Source organism: Chelmon rostratus, chromosome 9 (genome assembly GCF_017976325.1).
Source record: "Chelmon rostratus isolate fCheRos1 chromosome 9, fCheRos1.pri, whole genome shotgun sequence".
Lineage (NCBI taxonomy): Eukaryota > Metazoa > Chordata > Actinopteri > Chaetodontiformes > Chaetodontidae > Chelmon > Chelmon rostratus.
In genome coordinates, this window is record NC_055666.1 from 19,383,964 (window position 1) to 19,406,117 (window position 22,154).

General features: G+C 41.5%; 1 protein-coding gene across 5 annotated transcripts in view; it reads right to left on the reverse strand.

Annotated features, from left to right (window-relative positions):
* Positions 1–22,154, reverse strand: part of diaph2 (diaphanous-related formin 2) — a 369,056-nt gene that overhangs the window by 83,603 nt on the left and 263,299 nt on the right. For all 5 annotated transcript variants that reach the window (XM_041943749.1, XM_041943748.1, XM_041943750.1 and 2 more), the window contains one exon: positions 13,563–13,687. In XM_041943749.1, coding sequence (XP_041799683.1) covers positions 13,563–13,687 — 125 coding nt within the window. The remainder of the gene's footprint in view (positions 1–13,562; positions 13,688–22,154) is intronic.

The following is a 22,154-nucleotide window of genomic DNA, read 5'->3' on the forward strand; positions in this document are numbered from 1 at the left end:
GTCTACTGCAAGATTTAAAAAAAAAAAAAAAAAAAAAAAACACATGGCACACGTGCAAGAGAACCTGCACCACCCACTCTCTCCCCTCACTGAGGTAATTAAAGAGAATCTGCTGAACAGAGGAGACAAACTGATTAAAGTCCAGCTTAATCACATCCACTGAAACCTCAAGGAACTCCCATTCGACTGTTCCCCGTTTTCTATGTCACCATTTTAGAATAAACCAAAACAGACATAAAAATAACATAACAAAACAACAGGCGCTGAGGTCGGCAATGAGGGCTTTTTTTTTTTTTTTTTTAACTTTGTTCTGATGAAGGTCAAATTAAAATGTAGACTCTGGTGGGGTGATGATAAATATTGGGCTGTCTGTTTGGATGTACAGTGAAGAGACATGGCCCTCCTGTGGGCATCGCTCCGCATCTCTCTGGCCGTCTCCACGCCAGTCCCATTTCACAACTTGTTCTACATCTGTGACACATAAACACACACACACACACACACACACATATGCGCGGGCGATATACGTGAGTGCGCCGAGGCACTTTCCTCTCAGACGCTCACACATACAGAATGTCCCTCATCACCTTGCTCAGAGATGAATGAGTTCGCCACTGTCCTCAATCATTTTAATCACTTCAATGGAAAATGCCTCATTCACGGCTATCGTTCTGTAATGCCTTGCAGCTATCTCATGTATACACATTCCTGCACTCACCAAAACACGCCGCACACACAAACACAATGACTGTCACTCTCCGATAGCACAACTACTGATATGAAAACACTGCACAGTCCCTCCACTGTCTCTCTTGCATAATATATAGACGCCTGATGGCAATTATTATAAACACATAAATAAATATACATATGCACACACCTGCGAAGCGTAACGTCAGCCAGTTCAGTGACTAATTACAAAATCTGCAGTTACCTTTGAATCAAAAGAAGGATTTTGAAGTATTCAAACCATCATGGTCACCGTGCCCTACATAGTTCTTTTTATCTTGAGCAATTAAAAAAAGCTTGTATGAAAGCAACAGCATAATCTTGATGTTTGAGCACAGCCCGTTAACAGAGCAACAGCCTGAAAAGCAGTTAATGGCTGCATTTTACAAGCATTATTCCACCACAAGGATTTTCAAATAACAAAGCAAGACTCTTCCTCTCACTGTCATAGTGTCCAATCAAAGGCCAATCAATATTAGTGAATAAAATAAACAACCTGAAATATAACTCCCTGTCATACAAAGCAACAATCAGGTGCAGTTTATATTAATGATGTTAATATTGCTGGGAGGCTTTAAACTGGGGTTGACCTGACTGTTCCAAAGTGCAAACATGGCAATGTTAAACGTAGATTTATAATTCAAATTACTATTATTTTTGAAGGTTGTGTGCACAAAAGTGGAGGATGGCACAATCCACCACTGTTATTGGACATTAAAGTGTAAACTGAGATTTGTGACTTTCAGAACACTGCTCTTCTGAGTGGGATGCTGCACCGCTGTCGAGGCTTTGGCATGTGAGCTGCACTGCCTTAGACGGTCCTCAGCATTGTAAGAATGGGATAATATTAGTAATTTGAAATGAAGACTCAAAGGCTAAAAAAGTGTGTTGATGGTAATGTGAGCGTCAGGACTGAAGCAAACTGTTTTTGTGCAGGCTGGAGAGAAGGAAAAAACATAATTATACTAAAGGCTGCAGAGTGAAGGTGAGGGTTGATCAGGTAATTCAATGGTTCAAGTGGGTGATTGCAGACTTTTTCTTTTGAGGCAGACAGCGTTAGTCTTCCTGAATAGGTGCATTAATGACCACTCTTTGAAAAATGAAAATGTAAAGTTTGTAATAGCTGCAAAATTTGGCTGCTAGTCTGAAGAATGGAGGGTTGCCTTCACTGATTCAATTAGAAGTCTTCTCCAAGTCTGTGTCTGTTTCCCACTGAATAAAAGTTGTGAGCCACGTGGCTCAGAAAAAAAAAAGTGCATTGTCATACTTTAAAAACAGCCACTGACATTGACATTAAAAGGATAGACGGTGTAGAAAGAGTCGGCAAGTCACATCATATTGAAAATTTCTTTTTAACCAGTCTTTAAAAATCTTGATTTGTACATGTAGACTGGAGGAGTAGGGCAATGGAGCACATGCAAACAGAATTATATTTCAGATGGAGCATCATGACCTTGCACACAGAGGTTTAAGAATATGACCACTGGATCAAACAAGCCCGAGGCATCATAACCCCTGCTGTACTATCCATCATAAACACGCCCCAAGAGCACATTCAGCCCACAGAGCGCATAAAAACTGCAGTCAGTCATTCAAATTGCTCATGTTATTCTTCATTTTGCTACATCACCTCCTGAAACAACGTGCTTTTCAATCACAGTGATCGCTGCCATGATCTGCTCCTCTGTGCTGGAGATCTTATTTGACTATATTTTGACAGACAACACGGACATCTCCAATAGGTTGGCACATCGATGACGGCAACCATACAGCGTTGCCGCGCAACGACACCTTGTTACCGCCAAGCTGCGGCAGCAACAAAAGCGACGTGTCCCTCCAGTTCACGCCTGCTCCTACCTACACCTCTGGATGCCTCATTTCACACCTGCGCCTGCTCCGTGACTTGTAACAGCAGGACACGGTTGGACAGAAATGTGCTTGAATCTGCAGTTACGTTGGCATCATTGCCAGTGTGTTAAAACATCCCTGCACTCTGGGCTCGTAACGAGGGAGGCGTGTATGTGTTTTAAAAAACAAAAATAGGAAAATACATCTTTTGACAAACAATCTTATTACCATGCTGCAGTTCTGGTGTGGAGTTGTGAAGTGGGAGGAGCTGATGGTTCCAAAAGCATTTTTCACCCACTGTAAATTAGCATTTCAAATATCTCCTTACACAAACGCCTCGGTGTGTCTCAGTATAGAGTGGAGGTCTCTTAGGCAACGCTATAGGTGCATGTTCTGGCCAGCCGTCATACATATTCCAACTTTATTTTTTATTTTCCCATTAGTTCGGTGAGCTGGCTCTGAATGCTACAGTACCCATCAGCCTCAGCTAGGAAATATTCTAGCCAGAGGTGCAAATCAGAGCTGTAGCTTATTCAGATCATTTCCTCGTTGTTGCTATTGGGAACAAAACACTACAGCATAGTTGCTGAAGCCTCCTGATATTGAACTTGATTTAAAAGGAAAATGAATTGATTTTAAATGTATTATAAGGTTTCTGTAAAGCACAATCATTAGCTTCATCACACTGTTGGCGGCACGTACTATATGGCAGAGTATTAAGAGCAGTGGGTGGATGTTTTCCATCAGAGTGCTTCTTGAAGGTTGTAGTAGGCTTCTCTACTGATGTATACAGGCTTGTACCTTTGACTTTTTAAAGAAATAGATTACATAACGGTATTGCTGATCTTTTGCACTGATGAATCAGCCTTCTAATCAAAGCCTCAGATATAACATGCTAACATGGTCTATGAATGAGATGAATGAGAGTTTGACTTTCAGAACGCTGCACCAAATTATAAAATGAAATAAAGCAGCCATGACCTTCGTGATACACAAGAAATCAAAGTATTTCTAACTGTGGGGGCATTTTTGCAGGGTTTTTATACTATGCTATGCAATTTAAGCTATAGTTTCAGAAGAGAGAAAAAGCCCACTTTTATTTATAGAAAAGGGAGAATTATACTCCTCTCTTGCCAGATGGAATAACAAGCTGATGACAAGGCAGCCCAAGTGAGGAGAGGGGAGTCAATATTTTTGCAAGATAAATTTCTGTTTTTCAAAATGTATGCTTTCATACAGACAGCCTGTATGAAAGCATAAAAGTCACATTGATTTTTAGAGCACTCCACTGTGCAAAGATTTTGGATAAATAGTTAAAATTCCACTTACTATGTACTTATACACTTATCATCCCAAAAATTTGTAAGATCGAAAAAATCTGCTAAAACTCAAGAGGAGTTCATATAGTTTTTGAACAGGTGCATGTTCTTACCTCCACAGAGTATCCTTGAAAGTCGTGGAAAGAGAGGAGAGCAACAGAGAAAGAGATATATGGTCTGCGTGGTTCCTACTCATGTTCTTAAGTTAGGATGGAAAGCTGCAAGGCATCAAGGCAAAAAGCCCAGGGATCAACCATAAGTCTTCATCACAGAAAGTCAATTCAAGGTCAGCTGCTGGTTCAGGTGCAGATGTGTCTCACACATCCCTGTTGCTGTTAAGTGACAGGGCCTACACCCACCAACGATATACAGTCTGTGTGTGTGTGTGTGTGTGTGTGTGTGTGTGTGTGTGTGTGTGTGTGACAGTGAGAAAAAAAGAGACGAAACAGAACGACTAGAAAAAAAATGCATTAGAAACATGTGCGTGCAGCTAACAGCAATGTGTTAAATGCCTCTCTCTGTCTGTTACCGCTAGCCTCGGTGCACCAGCCAGAGATCCCTCTTCACGGCAAACTGGCTCATCTCATGCAATCATGTTCATGGAGAGGCCATCATCAACACAACCACTAGCACCTCTGGAGGTCACTCCGTCTATCCATGCACTAATTGGAGGTTAATTGTCAATAAAAACCCACACAGACATGACTGTTGTTTTGACTTGCAGTATATTAGCCTTGTCTGTGACGGCAATAAAGATAGTTGCGAATACTCTATTAGCCTTGACATGTCTGACATATTATGGGTTTAATGCACCTGCAAAAGGTAATTATTAACATACAACACATGCAATGCAAGTGCAAATGTGGGAGTCTGTGTACATACCAGGTAACAGAGTGAGTACCATACAGATACACGATGAAGCAGAGAAGCAAAACAGGTAACAATAACTATTTCAGGTCTCTCCTTTCCTGTGATTGGCCTAAACCGAGCAGGTTACATGGAGACTCGGAGCAGTCCATTGATTGGTTCAATTGACAAACAGTCAAGTATTGCCTTGGTTTATTTATCGACCAGTAGGCTGAGGTGGTATGTTATGTGGCCCCCGCGTTTGTTTGGCTTGCTCAATCATTGGAACACATTGCTCACCTTGAAACAAGAATTTTACTATTCTTGTTAGGTTCATACAAAGTTCGTATATTGCTCCTGTACCACTATGCCAGTTTTGAAAGATTCATAACACAGAGAAATAGTAAAACGCTCCTGCCAATTAAGACTTCACAGATGGTTGTCACTATTTGGGGGAAAAAAAAAATATTTCAAATCCAATAAAATGATCAAGGTCTCCTGAATAGAAGATCAGCAGTACCAGTATTTTTGCGAGTGCTTGAATGAAGAGCGGGAGTATGGAGTTGCAAGCCTCTCAGCACATGTCATCAGCAAAGAATATCCTCTGAAAGCTGAAATTCAACAGTGTGTTTTGACAATTCTGTCTCGGCCTTGACTGGCAGAGAATGCCAGCCAATCCCCATTTGAAATGCGACAAGGAAAAACAAAGCCTGTCAGAATGAGTTGGAGAGATGTCTACTGAGAGCCACATGTGGTGAGAAATAGTCAGGGGAGAGGGAGATAGAAAGAAAGAGAGAGAGAGAGAGTAGAAACTGTTCCTTCTCTACATGACTCTGTCCCTGAGACACACTTCATGCTGCTCCCCCCACAGTGGGTGACTCTGACAGGATACTGTCTGTGCAGCGTTCCCCCTCTGTGTGATTGATGAGCCTCATTTTGCCAATTAATGGAGAATCCCCTGTTGACTACCATCAGATTGCCGTTTGTAACTGTTAGTGTTTCTGACTGTCACAGATTCGTTTTAATTAGAGATCTCTTTCTCCTCCGACTTTTCTATTGTGCCTCAAATTTGCAGAACTGAGTGCACAGTGACGTACCGGGTAAAAGGAGCACTGTGTTATTTGCCATCATTGATTTATTCACAAAGTGCACAGCTTAAACCGTTCAAGGCCAAATGTTTTTGAGGAAATCAACCCTAATGTCGACCATATACCGTATCTTTTAATCAATTAGCAAACGTGAGGCAATTAGTGCACTTTATTTGCATAATGAAGCACCTAATTGCTCCAAAGCGTGCAATTGCAGTCAATAAGTTCGACTAATCGCTTGTGGGGCCACGTACTGTATATGAGCAGACTGCGGAAGAGATGGCCTGTAGTCATGCAGACACTGTGATCCCCGGGTCCTGTCAGGGGAAGGCAAGGATAGCCACCACGGAGTGAAGTTAGAAATCAACGGCGTGGCCGGTAGCGAACACCAGAACAACACCATATTCCCTCGACAGCATCAGCAAGAAAGGAATAACATTACTGCGGGGAAAGGAGAGGAAGTGTTTGGGCATTAGTTTGATTTACATTTTAGAGAGGCTTTCAACTGGCACACACAGCAACTTCAGCTAATGATACTCAGGCCTTTTCATCAAGGACCTTTCCCCAGCCTTTCGGGCGCTGCCCCACAGCACTTATTTGCAATAAGGCACAACAAAGGGTGCTACTAGGTAATATACTAGTGTGCACAGGAATAAATGTCAGCCATTGTATACTAAATGTCTGCTCCGTACACTATCTACTAGCATTAAGTACATTTCACCCCACTCATTTTACAACTAACTTCTGCTATAGCAGCTGTAGTACCATTATTGTTTGTTATTGCAGAAATTGCATTGATGGATAATGCAGAAGGCCAGCAAGACCATGAAAACAGCATCCTGTGAGCCATTTTCTCTAAATCTTCCCACGAGTCGACCTGTGTCATTTTACTCTCCCTCCATTGTGGATTCACCTGCTGCAAAACACCGTAAACCCTCAGTGGCTAATATTTACTAGACAAATAACTCCAGTCACGTTTCCCTTCTACTTGCATTTGATAGAATAATTTGCCAACAATGGGCCTGCCATTCAACTGAGTCTCAGGGATTTCATTAAAACATCAAATGAAAGTGAAATCATGAGCCATGACGGTGGAGAGTGGGGATGGCTAAGCAGAGAAGCGTGGCTGGTGTCTACTGCAGGATTAGAGCTCAGCAACAAGTGCTCAAGGGGGGCTTTGCATCAAACCCAGGAGCCCATGACAAATGAGGGCGGCTGGGCCTCTGTCTATTACCCTGCACTAAGCTCAGGCCTTTTGGGGAAGTAATGAGGTGCAGATTGGTGCTGCTGCCACTGGGTCCTTAGCCCGACTTTCTGTAGAGCAGAAATAATCAGTGGAGACTTTGGCCAATAGGGGCAAAGCTGTACAGCAGCTGAGCAACACATGGAAACATGGAGATAAAGCAGATTAGCTGAACAAATCATTTTCTATTAGGGGAAATACAGCGTGTCACATACATTGGAAGTCTTCCTTATTCAAATACAGTACATGTAAAGAATATTAGCACTAAATTCTGTATACTGTAGTTCAACCTTACACAAGTGTAAGAATGTATACAGTACGTGTGTAATGGATCATTTCATACTGCAGGGGAGCAACACTGAGTCCCAACAGGACACAAGAGATCCCAAAGGACACCCTTAAAGACTGGCAGGGCATGAAGGCTTAATCGGTAGAATATGACAGTGGTTCACTCAGGAGCAAAAGGGGTTGATCATTGGTGCACCCCCTGTGCTCCAACGCCACACCCCCCTCATGCTCCTGGGAGCTGCAGTCCACGCAGCCTGTCAGCAAGCTTGCTCTACTGGTTAATGGAGCTGCCACATCAGGCCGAGTGTCACAGCCTAACAAGATCCTGATTGGGGATCTTCTAGGGAATTCGCTCATGTGACCAGAGGGCCCCGAAAGGGTTGTCTGTCTGGCAATGAACACAGAGACGAGGCGACGGCGACACAATATCTTTTGTTGACAGAAAGCACTGCACGTGTATTCTGTGAAATCAGTTTTTTTTCTTTTTTCTTTTTTGCTTCAAAAGAGTTTAATATATGACTGATGTGTCTCATGCGGTGTAAGTTTTGCTCTGAGAAGCAGAGCTGTCTCAGCCAATGGGCACAACTGCACTGTTTGAATATGTCAAATGCACGGGGCTTATGTGCTGAATCTGCAATACAAGACATTTCTTCTTGAATATACTTGATTGGTATTTGTATGGTAACATTTTACACAGCGAATGGTAGAGTCTAAAATACTAGACCATGGATTGATTGGCCACTAATTTAATAATCAATTAACTTACAAAATCGACTTGCTTATCTTTCCTATAAATTTGATCTGATTAAACGTTATTACAGTAAGTACCACTGTGCCGAAATGCAGTTCATCAACTAACCAAATCGATGCTTAACCTCCTGTAACCTCCTAATTACTAGTATTAAGAAAAAGAAAGATGGACTGTATACTACAGTGGAGCAGGGAGGGTATTGTACTATGTGGATCCTGGCAGAGCAGTATTAGAGTAGTACTGTATAATAGCATGACAAGATATACACCACAGGTTCGGACGCTGCGAATACAAAAGTTAGTTATAGCATTTCTACTTTTGAAACTTGATTTAACTGACTCACTCTGCAACAACGACACTCCATGCCATACTTAAGGTAATTAAAATTTTGTATTTGTTACCAAAGGTAATGAGAGAGCATTGAGTAAATCACAAAAGTGAAAATCCTTGGTAAGATGGAACAAATCAGCACAACCTCTTTTTCATTTACATTTTCTAACAATCCTAATTAGAATTACAATTTCAGCAAACTTTGTATTTTTTTTACTTCAGACACACACCTATTAAAATGTGTTAACTAAAATCTTAAAATCTCCTCTGACATGCAAAATGCAACGTGAAGGATGACTATTTGTTCTAGTGATTTGTGATTTTCTGCCGCTTTATCCGAGTCTGGACATTCACAGTGAGAAAAAAAACTCCGGCAGAGTCTGGTTTAAGCACCTCCACTTATTTACACTGGTTTCCAGTGAATTTTTGATAATTAAAAGGATCCACGATTTATCTGTGCTTCAGTTAATTGGCCACACAGTTTACAGTGAATTTCATTAGCGGAGGAAAATACTCTGGTTGGGGTTGTGGGGGGGGCAGGGAAGAGGGTGTTGAAGGAAGGTGGTGATTAAGAGAGAGAGCTTACACTGTGTGTGTGTGTTTGTGTAGTTCTGCTTTAAAAATTATAAGGGGCTGCTGAAAGTGCCACCAGCATCTCTTAACCCAGTTTTCTTATATACAAATATGCAGAAATAAACACGATGTTTCTGTAAATAATCTAACTAACTTACTTCTCATTCAAACACATACAGGTGTAATAAAGTGGGATTCCTTCTCCAAACAACACTGCGCCTCTCCAGACAAAAGACGCTTTTAACAGGGGATGTTTTGTGCGGTTTAGACTCGGCAGCCTGCTAAATAGAACAATTGTTTCACTAACAACCATTTATTTAACCTTAAGTGCCTGCTGCCGATACAGGAGAAAGCTGTGTACACCTGTACACAAACCTAGCCTGAAGCCAACAGAGTCTCCAACTGTTGCAATTTGACAAAGGCCATCCATAAACACATTGTAGTGAACCTCTTCCTTTGAAGTGTGAACTAAATCAGACTGAAGTCTCTGAGAACAACAAAAAGGTGGTACCCGTATAAATGCATCCGTCGATTTTTAAGCCACAAAGGTGGTATTACAGGCTAGCCGCGGGGCCGGGAAAGAGTGCGCATCTGGGCCGACCTCGTGTGGGCGGACTAAGTTGGTGTGAGAAACTGGCACTGTTAGGTGTGTGGGTTTTGTAGGATCCCAAGACTTGAGGCTTCACATTCACCAACGGGTATCAATAACTTCTCCAGATCTGTATTGTGGCTCAAACAGCTGCTTCTTCATGTTGGCAAGAAATTGCCAAGAAACGTGTCAATATGATAGATACACTAGAAATCGGAATCTCAAGTAATTAAGTACAGAAGAAGAAGAAAAAAATCTCCTCTTAGGTCAGAGGCTGGTTTCTCAAAATCAGACTGTGGCTTAGATCTAACGAATTGACTTCAGATAGATATCTACGCATATCATCATGAGCATCATAAAGCTGGACAATGCAGCTCAGTCCTTGAATATCCTAAGAAGGACAAGATTGCCGGGAGTTCTGGGTAAATTAAGACTATTTTCAAACTAAAAACATGGTCATGACCAATTGCTTCAAGCCACTCGGCTCCATTCGCTCAGCCTTGTGGAAGAATTCAAGAGCTACAAGGACATTTTACTGGGGAACTAACTGCCTCGCCAAGAAAAACACACAAACAAACACACACACACACATACATACAAACACACACAGGCAAGAAATGAATCTAATGTGTGTAAAGGCTTTTAAAAAGAAACATGGCAAGGGGTGTAAAGAAATTGTAAAATAAAAAAAAGCAACCTTCAACAAGAGATCCACCACAGGAAAAGACACATCAACCCTGCGAGCATCCACTAATCGGTCTCCTCTGCTGTGTTGGCAGGTGGGAAAGCTGTGGTGTGAGCTTTAAGGTATGGGGTGGCTAACCTTTAGGCTAAGTATTATTTTATAACCGTCCCACTCGCAATGCAGTATTCTGAGTTAAAAAATTAAGATGTACAAGGTTAAATTTGCGAACCCAGTGAAATACATCTTAATGAAACTGGCCCCTGAAGACAGCGCCTTGTCACTCAGTGTGTGAAGATGAGGGAGAATGATGTGCTCTGACTCTGGTCTTCTGGGAAATAAAAGGTTAAGCTAAATATCAGTGGGCTGGGTTAAGGCTTTGAGTCCAGCGGGGGGATGGAGATGTATTGGACATGTCCAGGCACCCATCAAGGTTCAGTCCGGTCTCTCATCATCCCCATCGAGCCACCTCACCACCATTAATATTCCAGTATGCAGAGTGTCGCTGTTAGCCCCCAGCTCTACTCTATCATATCCAGCAGGAACTGGAAATGTGTGTGTGTGTGTGCGTGTGAGAGAGAGAGAGAGAGAGAGTGTGTGTGTGCATGTGATAGCCACAGCCTCTCTGGTGAAATAGGGCTCTCTGGGGGCTTGTGCCTCAACTCTACAGCCTTTGTGGGCTCCCATTACTTCTGACAGATAGAGATCACTAAACTGCTGAACAAACACCCCATTCAGTCATTTGCATACATTACAGTAATGGAAAGAGAAAAATGTATCAATAAAGCCAAATGAAGTGCTTCCACTAAGCTCTACTTTCTTTCTTTCTTTCTTTCTTTTTCTTTCTTTCTGCATTTTCTCTGTTACTGATCTGTTGGCATGAATTTCTTCTCACATCATTTCGCGGAACGATTTCCTCGGAAAGGTAAACACATCAGATGACATGTGCCAGAAATGTATTAGACTTTCTGGGCTCTGACTAATTGGGTAAAACCTGAAATTTCTGAAGCCTAAACAAATTAGGAGCACTAATCATGTACGGTAAAAAACAAAAAAATAAAAAACCCCCCAAAACATAATTTATGGTTGAACGTTTAATTAAAACTGTGCTGCTGTGGGGCACATATTACATTTGAAATACCTTGCAGTGACCATGGCCTTCTGAAATTAATCTCAGCAAAAAAAAAAGCTGACAGGAGTCACAGTGAGGCACGTGTACTCACCTACACATGCACTGTAAATTACTCTCTCTCCCTCTCTGTGCAACACACCCGCGAGCGCGCACACGCGCACGTGCACACAAAACGCAGACTGACTCATTCATCACAGTGCCCAACAGTCGAGACAACAGAGCTTCACTTAACTTTTTCAGGGTTGCTCAAGCATCAAATGCATGACTTTTAGCTGTTGTTGTTCTTCCATCTGTCACGCTTCAAGGAACCAGCATCCTTTTTTTTTTTTTTTTTTAATCCCAGGGAAAAGTTTAAAAAGGTATGTTTGCCTTGACTCTGCTATCTTATGTGTACCAAAGGAAATGTCAACCCAGAATATAGCACTGTATTTCACACTGTCATTGTTCCAACACTTAGCTGTGCAACACAGATTAGAGTGTTACCTAAGCTACTAAAGCTACTAAAAACCTCAGCAAATCAAGCACAGCCTGCGCTTTCTATCTCTTGCATGGAAACAGCCCAACATCTAATATCTTAGGAGGTTTAAAGTGGCAAAGAATATTGTCCTGGGTGACAGCTTTCAGAAAAGTGGGTTAAACTGAGACACACGCATATACAAATGTGCGACTGTGACACATAGACCCACAGCTACTCCAAAGGCATTGAGAAAAATGTTATTTCATACTTCTAGTGTCCTGTTATTATGTACTATGAACATCAAGACAAGAACAACTTGGGAGAAAACAACTATGTTTTCTACGAAATGGGACAAAATACAAAACTCACTACCACGTATTATGACTGCTGTGAAATATATAACTGTATGCTTGTCAGTGCTTTCGTTCTGGCGGCTACTTTAAATAAGGCGAGAACAAAAATAGATCCTATTAAATCCTACTACGCCTCCTTCCTGGCACCACAACTTGATCAGGTGGGATAGGGAAAAGGGGGAAAGAGGAGGAAGTGCGGCGTTTCAGGTCATGGCCAGCCAGTTTCTCTCTGCCACGCTCTGGGGAGGAACTCCAGACAGTGAGGGAGAGCCATGCTGCAGTATATCTACACTTCTCCATTTCCTCTCACTCAAGCCTCTCGTTCCCGAAGGAGCCCGGGAATCAATACTGACATCAGGGGGCAGAGTAGCTTTCTTGCCTGCCTGCTCTGCCTCCGATCCGCCGCCGCCAGGGAGGTCTCTGCTTCAGTTTTTTTAATTACACAAATTTAAGTGCCCTTCTTTGACTGGGAGCAGATTGTTAATGTGTTAGGAGGCTATTACTCTTATACCACCCAATGTGCAAAGTCAGCCTTAATAAATCTCAGACAAAAGGAAGCAAAAATCAGGTTAAATGCTGTCGTACATGTGAGCGTCCAGCATATGGAAACACCTACTCAGTTGTTCAATTACTCTGGGGTAATTCTTTCTTTTCTTAATAATGCTGGAGACAAACAAAGAAGACCTTGCTGACTGCTGTTTTCTTCCATGAAAGGCACCATAGCCTCAAGGTATTGAGTGATTTCCACCATTGATCAAACCTATACAGTGAAGACCTTTCCTCTCAGAAAGGGCATTCAAGAAAGTGCAGCGACATGGCTAATTCAATTTGGGAGCAGAGATGCTTGGGTTTAAGTGAAACACTCTGTTATCGAAACAGGAGAGGTGTCGTGAGAGAAAAAAGTGCGGGGGGGTTGTGAGGAGAGGCTCGTGGCCGGTCAGGAGATGAAATCAGGGATAGGCGATAAGTTGGTGTGAGGGGCTAGAGCCCCTATTAGAGTCCCCCAGGGGACAGGCAGCGGTGGCAGAGCGCGGTAAAAATAGCCACAGGCATGATTTCACTCTTGGGACACAGGGAGGAGTGAAGAGGGAGATCGGATCAACATCTCACAGCAAGGCAGCCAGATCCATTCCCCCAGTTCCCTTGGGTGCCACCTATCACACCAAGTGACTTAAACTGCTTACCACTGCCAGGCAGAGCACAAACAGCGCGCACCGCTGTCGACAAAATGGCACATGCAATGTCCTCATATGCTACAATACATGTGTTTCTGAGGGGGAAATTTCAGCGCGAAGCCAAGCGAGGTGCGAAAACGCCCGCAACAAAAAGGATATCGACATCTTTTCCACAAACTTATCTTGCTGGTCATCCGTTTTGGGGAAGTTCTCGATGTCGTTCTCGAGCCTCTGAATCTGACGTTCCATGGTGGTCAAACTGCCTTTTAAGATCTCGGCAGACACTGTAGAAAAAAACAAGGAAGCAAAAAAAAACACATGATAAGTTGATTAGCAACCACAATTAAGACTTATCCTGGTCTCATCGGCAGGTTTAAAGCAATGAGACGTGATGAAAGCTACACAGATCCCTGTAAACTTTGCTGAAGTTTAAATAAAAACCAGCTCTGACTGACTCAGACTGTATGTTGTGACATACTGACTCCTGCATAATCCATTTGTGTGTGGCCTAGAAAGCAAGCATGTGTAAACTGTGTGTGTACAGTGCGTGTGGCTCATTAATCAGTCTGTAATCACTGTTTGCAGAGTTGCTGTGGAATCCACAGTATTCAGATCAGCCCTTTCAAGTGGAGACTTCAAACAGAAAGCAGTGTCTTAGGGGATCAGATGGGACAGGAGCATGGATGCAGTGCCGTGTTTAGGTTGCTGTTAAGGGTTTAGTCTTATTGACACACACATGCAATGGCTTGCACACGCACACACACACAAACACACACACACACACACACACACACACACACACACACAAAAAACGTTAAACGTCAGTCGTAAAACATGATTCTTGACCTCTTTAAAGATAAAATTTCATATTATGAATATTGAATTCCAGCCATACATTTCTTTCAATTTCACCAGCTTTTTTTATTTGACAGCATTTAGTGAAAGCCTTTTCTAATATGCAATTAATTTTCAATTTAAAAATGTCTTTTGATATTCTTTTATAGCTAAAGCCCTTGACCTCTGAGGCAAAAAACTGAACATTTACACAAAGGATAGAAACATGACGAAAACAAGAAAGTGCTCAACAGAGGGCGGTCACTGCCAAAGCCAGATATATTCTTTGCGTTGCAAGCCAGGACTGTACTGCATTAGGAAGATGAGCAGTTATATATGAGTAACCAGAGTTAAGCCTGATGTTGATGGCTAGATGAAATATAAAAAGAGAACCACAAATATATTTAAAAAAAACAAACCCCAGGTCATCCTTTGGAGACAGGTAAAATAAGGTAGTTGATTGTCCTCTTTGAAAGTACGTCAGTCAGGAGCTACTCTCTTTTGAAAACTGAAGGTTGGGTCTCCACAATGGAAAAAATCGCATGGCCACGTAACCAATAAAATTGTTCCTCTTGAGATTGTTAATATGCACAGCAAATTTCGTCCAGCCTTGAGTTTGACTTACAACCACCTTTGCAGAAGTAAAAAAAAAACCAAAAAAACAAACAAAACAATGAGAATGCCCTGCTCCATGACGGATGACGTTAATCATTTTTCAGTGATCTTGTTTTGACTTGTACTTGAAATCACTTACATCCACATAGTCTGACTCACAGGTAGCAGGCTGTTGCCATAAGTCTGTCATTGGCCAATTATTTCAGTCAGAGCTAGCAACCAAGTCAAGTTTTCACAAAGATTTGGATCGTGCAATAAGGTGAGCCTGCCTAGTTCTCTCTGTGAATGGTTGGAAAGATTTACACATAATATGTTTCTTTTGCAGGGATTTAGCACAAGGGCACTGTCACTGTATCCTGGGCCTATGTTTGAATGTTTTTTCCCCTGTCTAGCAAGTCTAAGGCAAGTCTAATGCCAACACAACTGCAAGTGACATATGAGCAAATGAAAAAATGATGGTTGTCCAACCTTTGGCCAAACATCAGCAGAGAGGAGTTTGCACGCACAGGCAGCACAACTGGTTCATCCCGTTTTGCAGCTACTCACTTTGATTTGCATAAGGCGCTGATTGATAACCAAAACAGGCAGCGATAAGGACGGCTTTTCAACAACTTATATCATTTAACCCACACTACCTTCACATCTGCAAGGTTGCCTCTTGCACCGGGTTGTAATTGAAAGGCTGAGGGAGTAAGGGGCGAGGTAATGGACAAGCTGTCAAGAAATGTGGCCTCGGTGACATGCGGGTCAACCTTGCCTTACTTTACATCAATTCCATACTTGGATTTGCTCTTTTTTCTCATTTTCTGACAGTAAAATTGGATGGCAAGGTTGTGGATCACATGGACTCCCAGCGCAATGAAACAACCTTCAAACCAAATACAAAGGTATCTAACGCGCACTCCCACTGGAAAGCACGCACAAATAGACACATTTGTAGACACACACACACACACACACACACACACACACACACACACACACACACACACACACACACACACCCCCTTCTGTGAGGAGTCTAGAAGCAATACAATAGGAGTAACAGATGTAATTATTAAACTTCATAGCTAGCTGACTGGCTGGAAAGTCCCAGTCACAGGGAGCCTCACAATCCCTCCTCTTCAATTCTCACAGAACCGACTCCTGGGGGTGACAGCGAGAAAACCACACTATCACATAGCCTGTTTCTCCACTGATGGGGCCTCAGAGATACACATGCTCTTGTCACTATGATCTCAGCCTCACTAATGGTGAAAAAGGAAAATGAACAGCATGCTAGGTGGACAGATGGATGCAAGAAAAGAAACAATTACATTCACAAGCATGCAAGGAGCCATGGGAAGGTCTTCGTCATTCATTGTGGCTTCTCATAGTTGTTTGTGGCACGAGCGATCGTACTGAGTAATAATTTGGCTGTGGCACTGATCATAGTAACCATGGAAGCCAAGAAACAGTGGCTCAAGCTAACTGCGATGGTCTTTCAGGGGAGCTATTTAGAGGATCAGAGTGAAGCCATGGGACTACAGTGCAGACTATTGTTTACATGGGAATTACTCATCGTTGTGACAAACTGGCATACATAATGTGGCAACTGAAGTGTATATTAGGTTGTGGTCTTCGTGGAGAACTTAACACTTAACATATACTGTGTATATTTTGACAGTATGGGTATGTTAATGCTTTTTAGAGACACACATACAGTACATTAGCATGATGATCCCTTCTCGCTCTAATAATCTAGAGTCTACAGAATCTAGCATGGACTCTTTTGGGATATCATTCGTAAAATTACCACAAAAATAATGCTGCTATTTTCAGGGTACAAAACATGGCAACACTGGTATCTTCTGAATACACATTTCAAGTGGATCAGAGGAGGAACAGGGGGGATAGAGGGGGTTGTATACTCCATCTTTCCAGACAGAGAGGATTTCGGAAACATGTAAAATTATTCTAATGACTGCTGTCAGCAAGGCCTTCCAGTATCTTTCAATGACACAGAAAATATATCTCTGTCTCCAGGTTCCTAAGCCAGCACATGCACACAATTTCTTCCCAGGTAACTCCAGAAAAAACATGTCACTTCTTTAAGTTGCCTGCTGTATACTTTAGCTGGCTGCGTTCTTGTCAGGCAAAAAAACGGCGGTTGAGTGATGCACGGGGGACACGGCAAGAGTACAAGAAAGACAAAACCCATTTGAGAGATAAGAAGTTAACTTGTGTGAATAACAGACAGCATAAAAAATCCTCTGTGGTCAACATCCTTCAGTTATTGATAGGAGCTGTGTAATACTGGCCCTGCTGCATTACTCACTCCATGAACATAAGACAGACAAAAAGTATTTCATTAAGCTTTGCCCCGTTTCCCTCACATAAACTGCCACGGAAAAAATACTGTGTGGCTCACGACACCAAATCAACCGCTATAATGTGAAGATGTCAACTTTATATGCAGTCATTTGCAGAAGGGGGCAATTTTCATTTTGATTTATAGACAAATAATAGCAATCTTTCATCCAGTGCTCTTGCAATGCCGCCAAAGGTTACAAAGGAAATTGAGATTTATTTTGAACACTGCTGCCAACGTAGAATAAAAAATCAAGTTTTAAATAATCTAAACACTTGTGAAAACAAAGACAAATGCAACATAAAACCAAAGGAGAAGGTCGTTCATAAATGCATTCATCACCTTAACCAAGTAAGTGTATGTTTACGGGTGTGCAGAAAGGGAGATGAGGAGCAGACAAAGACAGACTTGCAGAAGAGATGCAGAAACAGAGACGGGAGAAATATGCATCATGTTTGAAGATGGCCACTTGTGTAAAATGTGATAATAGTAATGAATTGAACATACTGTAGTTAAACGTGGTGGTGGACCACCTGAAAAGGATGTGTTGGTATTGGTGGAGGTGCGTGGGTGAGGAGAAGTCAGTTGGTTGAATTATTTGAAAAGTAAAGAAAAAACAGGCTACAGCTGGTTTTAAATTAGCATAATAACTTATCTGGATGATAACTGATGCGATCTTGCCTTTGTGTTCACACCTTGTATTTTTAACGTGTTCCTGTTACCCTCATTGAGATCAGATCTCTCCTTTGGAACAAAACCTGTGCGTGACAGCCAAATCAGGCCCAGACTCCTTTAAACAAATCACAGTTTTGTGTGTTGTTGAGCTAGGAGAAGCTTAATAAACTTAGTAAAATGCGGTCTATGTAAAAAAAAATATTGCGGAACGGCATGCTGCATGTAGAATAGTCTGTAACTAGATAAATTATATGCCTGAACAGCAGATCAGCTGCACAGATGAGTGAAACACACACCGTTTCATACACAGTTATTTCTACTGTATGTCATTCATTTCAAAACCCAAATTTGTTTTCATTTTCTTATACAGTTCTGTTGAATGACACATCTTTTGGTGCTTTCATGGCACAGAATAGATGTAAAATCAGTAAATAAAGGTATGTCTCTTTGAGCCATCTCACTTGTTCACTCTTTAAATTTGAACAAGAACCTATATTTTATATAAGATGAAAGCAAATATCTGTATCAATGACAGATTGTGTTTACATCTACCTAAGATCCAGACACAGTGGGATCCAGGCAGACCTGATCACATTCTGACTACGACACACTTACACCATGCAATAACAAGCACTTTAATAGCAGGTGTAAATGAGGTTTAAGAGAAAACACAAGCCTAAAGAATAGAATAGGAGTCTCTCAAAAACACATCAATAATTGTGTCGGCACAAGTCTGTTTTTCTTTTTTCTTTGTTGTTTGTCTACAGATAAATTAAGCCCGTATGTCTGAGGAGTGTGTGGCCATGATAATATCAGCAATTCAATCATATATAAAAACTCTTTCAAGCTTTAGAGATTACAGATGTTAAAACCTTCAAGAGGCTAAAAGAAGTAAGCTTACCCTAGCTTGTTATCTCCTCCTGAGACCTCCTCTCACAGCCTCTTTGCATATGTAACATAGTGTGTAAAGAGAGGACGACCTTGAGGGGTCCTGACACATGACCAGATACACATAATGGCTGCCGAAGGGCATCTTCATCCCATCAGGATAAAACTACGCATTGATCAGCAGGGATGATACCTAGAAAATGGTGAATCTTAGAACTATTTAAGAACATTTCACATTAGTTATTTCAAATACCCCATCCTCTTTTCAAAATGACACTGATTTTTTTTTCCCCACTAAAAATCTTGCTTTGTTTTTTTTTTTTTTCCATTAAGCTGTTGGTGGCACCTGAAAGTGAATAGGAGATGAAGTGGGAGGCAGACTAGAGTACAGCAGAGGAATGAGACAAAAGGATAAACACAACTCTATGTGTTCCCCTTTCAGCAGGAATCAAAGCAGCTCCAGTTGCAGGAGTGAAAGTAATATTGTTGCTGTGACAAAGCAGTCACATTGTTCTCTCAGATTACCTCGAATCATGTGATGTAAAAAAACAGCAGGCAGGAGAAAGTGGAAAATGAGGTAATTTAATGGACAGCATAAACAAAGCAGGTGGAGGAAACCCAGTGGCGCAGCATTAACTGGAAACATTATGGTACAGTTTATCAGCTTGTTCTGGGTTTAGACGTTTTACTTTATTAGCAAAAAATATTTAAGTTACTTATCTGTGTCAGTAATTGCATGCATTGCTTACGTTCCCTCAGAAATAATTGCATACATATAGTAGAAGAACCGTATTGTTACATCATAGCACAAAACATGTCGTTGGCAGACAATGCAATTAATTTTACTTAGAGGACATAAATCAAGATTATGCACAAACAATCATGAGTGCAATTCTCCATCAATGTTGCACTAATTGCATGCACATAAAATGGTAAATCCTTTTTACTTTTGCTCTATTTCCTCTTTTAATTTGCATTTTCCTTAAAGCCTCCCTGTGAAAGTACTGTTATCAAAATGAGGGATTTGGTGTCTGATTAAAGCTGACGTCCCCCCTCACCCCCCAAGAGCAAAACCATAAGGTTAAAATATGTTATGGTTAATCTGCAAAATCCTACTGCAACAATGGTCACAGACTCCAGACATTTCAATAAATCAAGATGCAATTAATATTAGGGAGGAAATTATTATATATAATTTAATGTTGTACTGACAGAAGCTTGAGTGGCAAGTCTCTTAAGTTATGTTATTTTAAACCACAACATAATACAAACATTACTCACAGAACATTAGCAGTGCTATTATATTAATTACTATACATTCATTATTGCAGCTAAAGCACACTCCATTATATTTATAATGCAGCGTGCCGTGTATTGCAGCATTTACCGTATATCCTTCCCAGCCAGCACTGGTATCGATAAACACCGTGTAACCCCTCTATTATACTAACTACTGGGTCATCCAATATTCTAAAACTGCAAGATGTATAATGGAAAGGAGTGGAGCACATGGGCATTAACCCAAGAGGAATAAAACATGACATGGGAACTAATAATAACATAATCTTGAAATTACAACATTTGAAGGAAAGTGTGGGCTGGAGCCAAAAAGCAAAAGCAAAGGCAGACAAAAAAATAAATAAATAAAAATCCCCACACTTGACTGTACCTCACACTCTGGAAGGAGGCCTTGTTTACAATGGGGGTCATGTCTGGGAGATTTTATTGCTTTCGGCAGCCATCAGAGCTACAGCCCAGTGCCAGATCTCTGGAGGAATTACAAATGGAGTCAATTACAATATATTTTGATGCATGGGAAAGTTTAGACATTGACCTGGGGTGATGACAATTCCCCAGGAAGTGCTGAGGAAATCAGTCGGGGCGGTGTGCTGGTGCTATATGTGAGTCTCTGCCCTCTGCAATAAAAAGAATAAGGAACTTGCAGGGGTGCAATGGTTTACCTCCTCCCTCCCGACAATCAGCCATCTAAATGCTTGTCATGCACTTACTTGAAGATGGTCATTTCTCTTTGCCGAGACATCTTTTTCTGTGATATTGTTATGATACGTTTCTGGTGTCACACCAACAGCAGAAAAGTACGAGTTCGGAGTGCACAAGTGCGTGGTTGCAAAGCCCATTTTTGCAAAAGAGGTGAGGCATTCTGTGCATGAAAGATATCGATGGGAGTCGAGTGACCATGGCCCGAGGTGTCAAGTGTGTGTTGTCTGTTTTCATGCATGTTTGCACACACCAGTGCCAGTGCCGGCTGAGTTGCTGAAATGAGTGAGCTGTCGAGTGATGGAGATGGAGGCGGAGGATATTGTTGAGTAAAAAACTCTGCTCTGTCCTTATCAAAGTAAATTAACAGATGCATAGTCGCCGGTATCTTTGTGAAAGCCACTCTTGCCAGTACAACAACTTAATTAATTACAGTTTGCTAATGTCTGCTAAGTGCTTAAATGACTGATAAAACCGGATTTATTTAAAAATCAATTAATGCACGCTATATCTTCATGCCCACAGTCTTGCAGACATCAACTTAGACTAAACAAGACAAACAAAATTTCAACATGATGCTACAGGTGGGCAAAAGACTTGTAATGTCAAACCCTCAAAACTAGTACATTCACAAGAACAAGCAGGATTCTGGAAGCGGGGGAAGGACATGACTTTTGCGAGTGTAACAGACAGGAGAGATGCTCAGCGATGGGGGTGTGGTAGCCATCATAGCCTGCAGAGGTTGACTCATGCCTCTAACCTCATTCACAACTTCAAAGTTGCACCTTATCACATAGCCGAGGCTATTTCACCCGACACCTTCAAGGGACATGCTTCACTTGACATTTCTAGATCCAAGAGACCCAAAACCCTACTTGACTTATTGACTTGCCTTGGATCTGCAAAATGCAAAGCCCAGAAGAAATAGAACAATCATAGAGTACGAAGCATTAGTGCTAATGAACATTTGATACAGGTGCCTTATAATTTACCATTATGAGAGCATCCACTAAATAAAGCAAAAACAAAATCCCACCTTTTAAATATTTTAAATGAAGTATAACAACATCAGTTAATATGCAGCAGCCGCAGGCAGCCATTACCAGGGTGTAAGCAAGCCCAAGGGCGAACTCTCTCTCTCTCTCTCTCTATCTCACACACACACACACACAAACACACACAAACACACACACACACACACACACACACACACACAGATACCTGTGCACTCACAAATAGCAATTCTGCCTCACAATATTATACAACATGACCAATTTAATCTGACACACTTTGCATTCCATTTCAAATAGGTGTATAAGTATGATTGCTCTGAAATTAAGGGTTTAGATCTAAATGCCTTTGTAATGTCATCATCATCATCATCATCATCA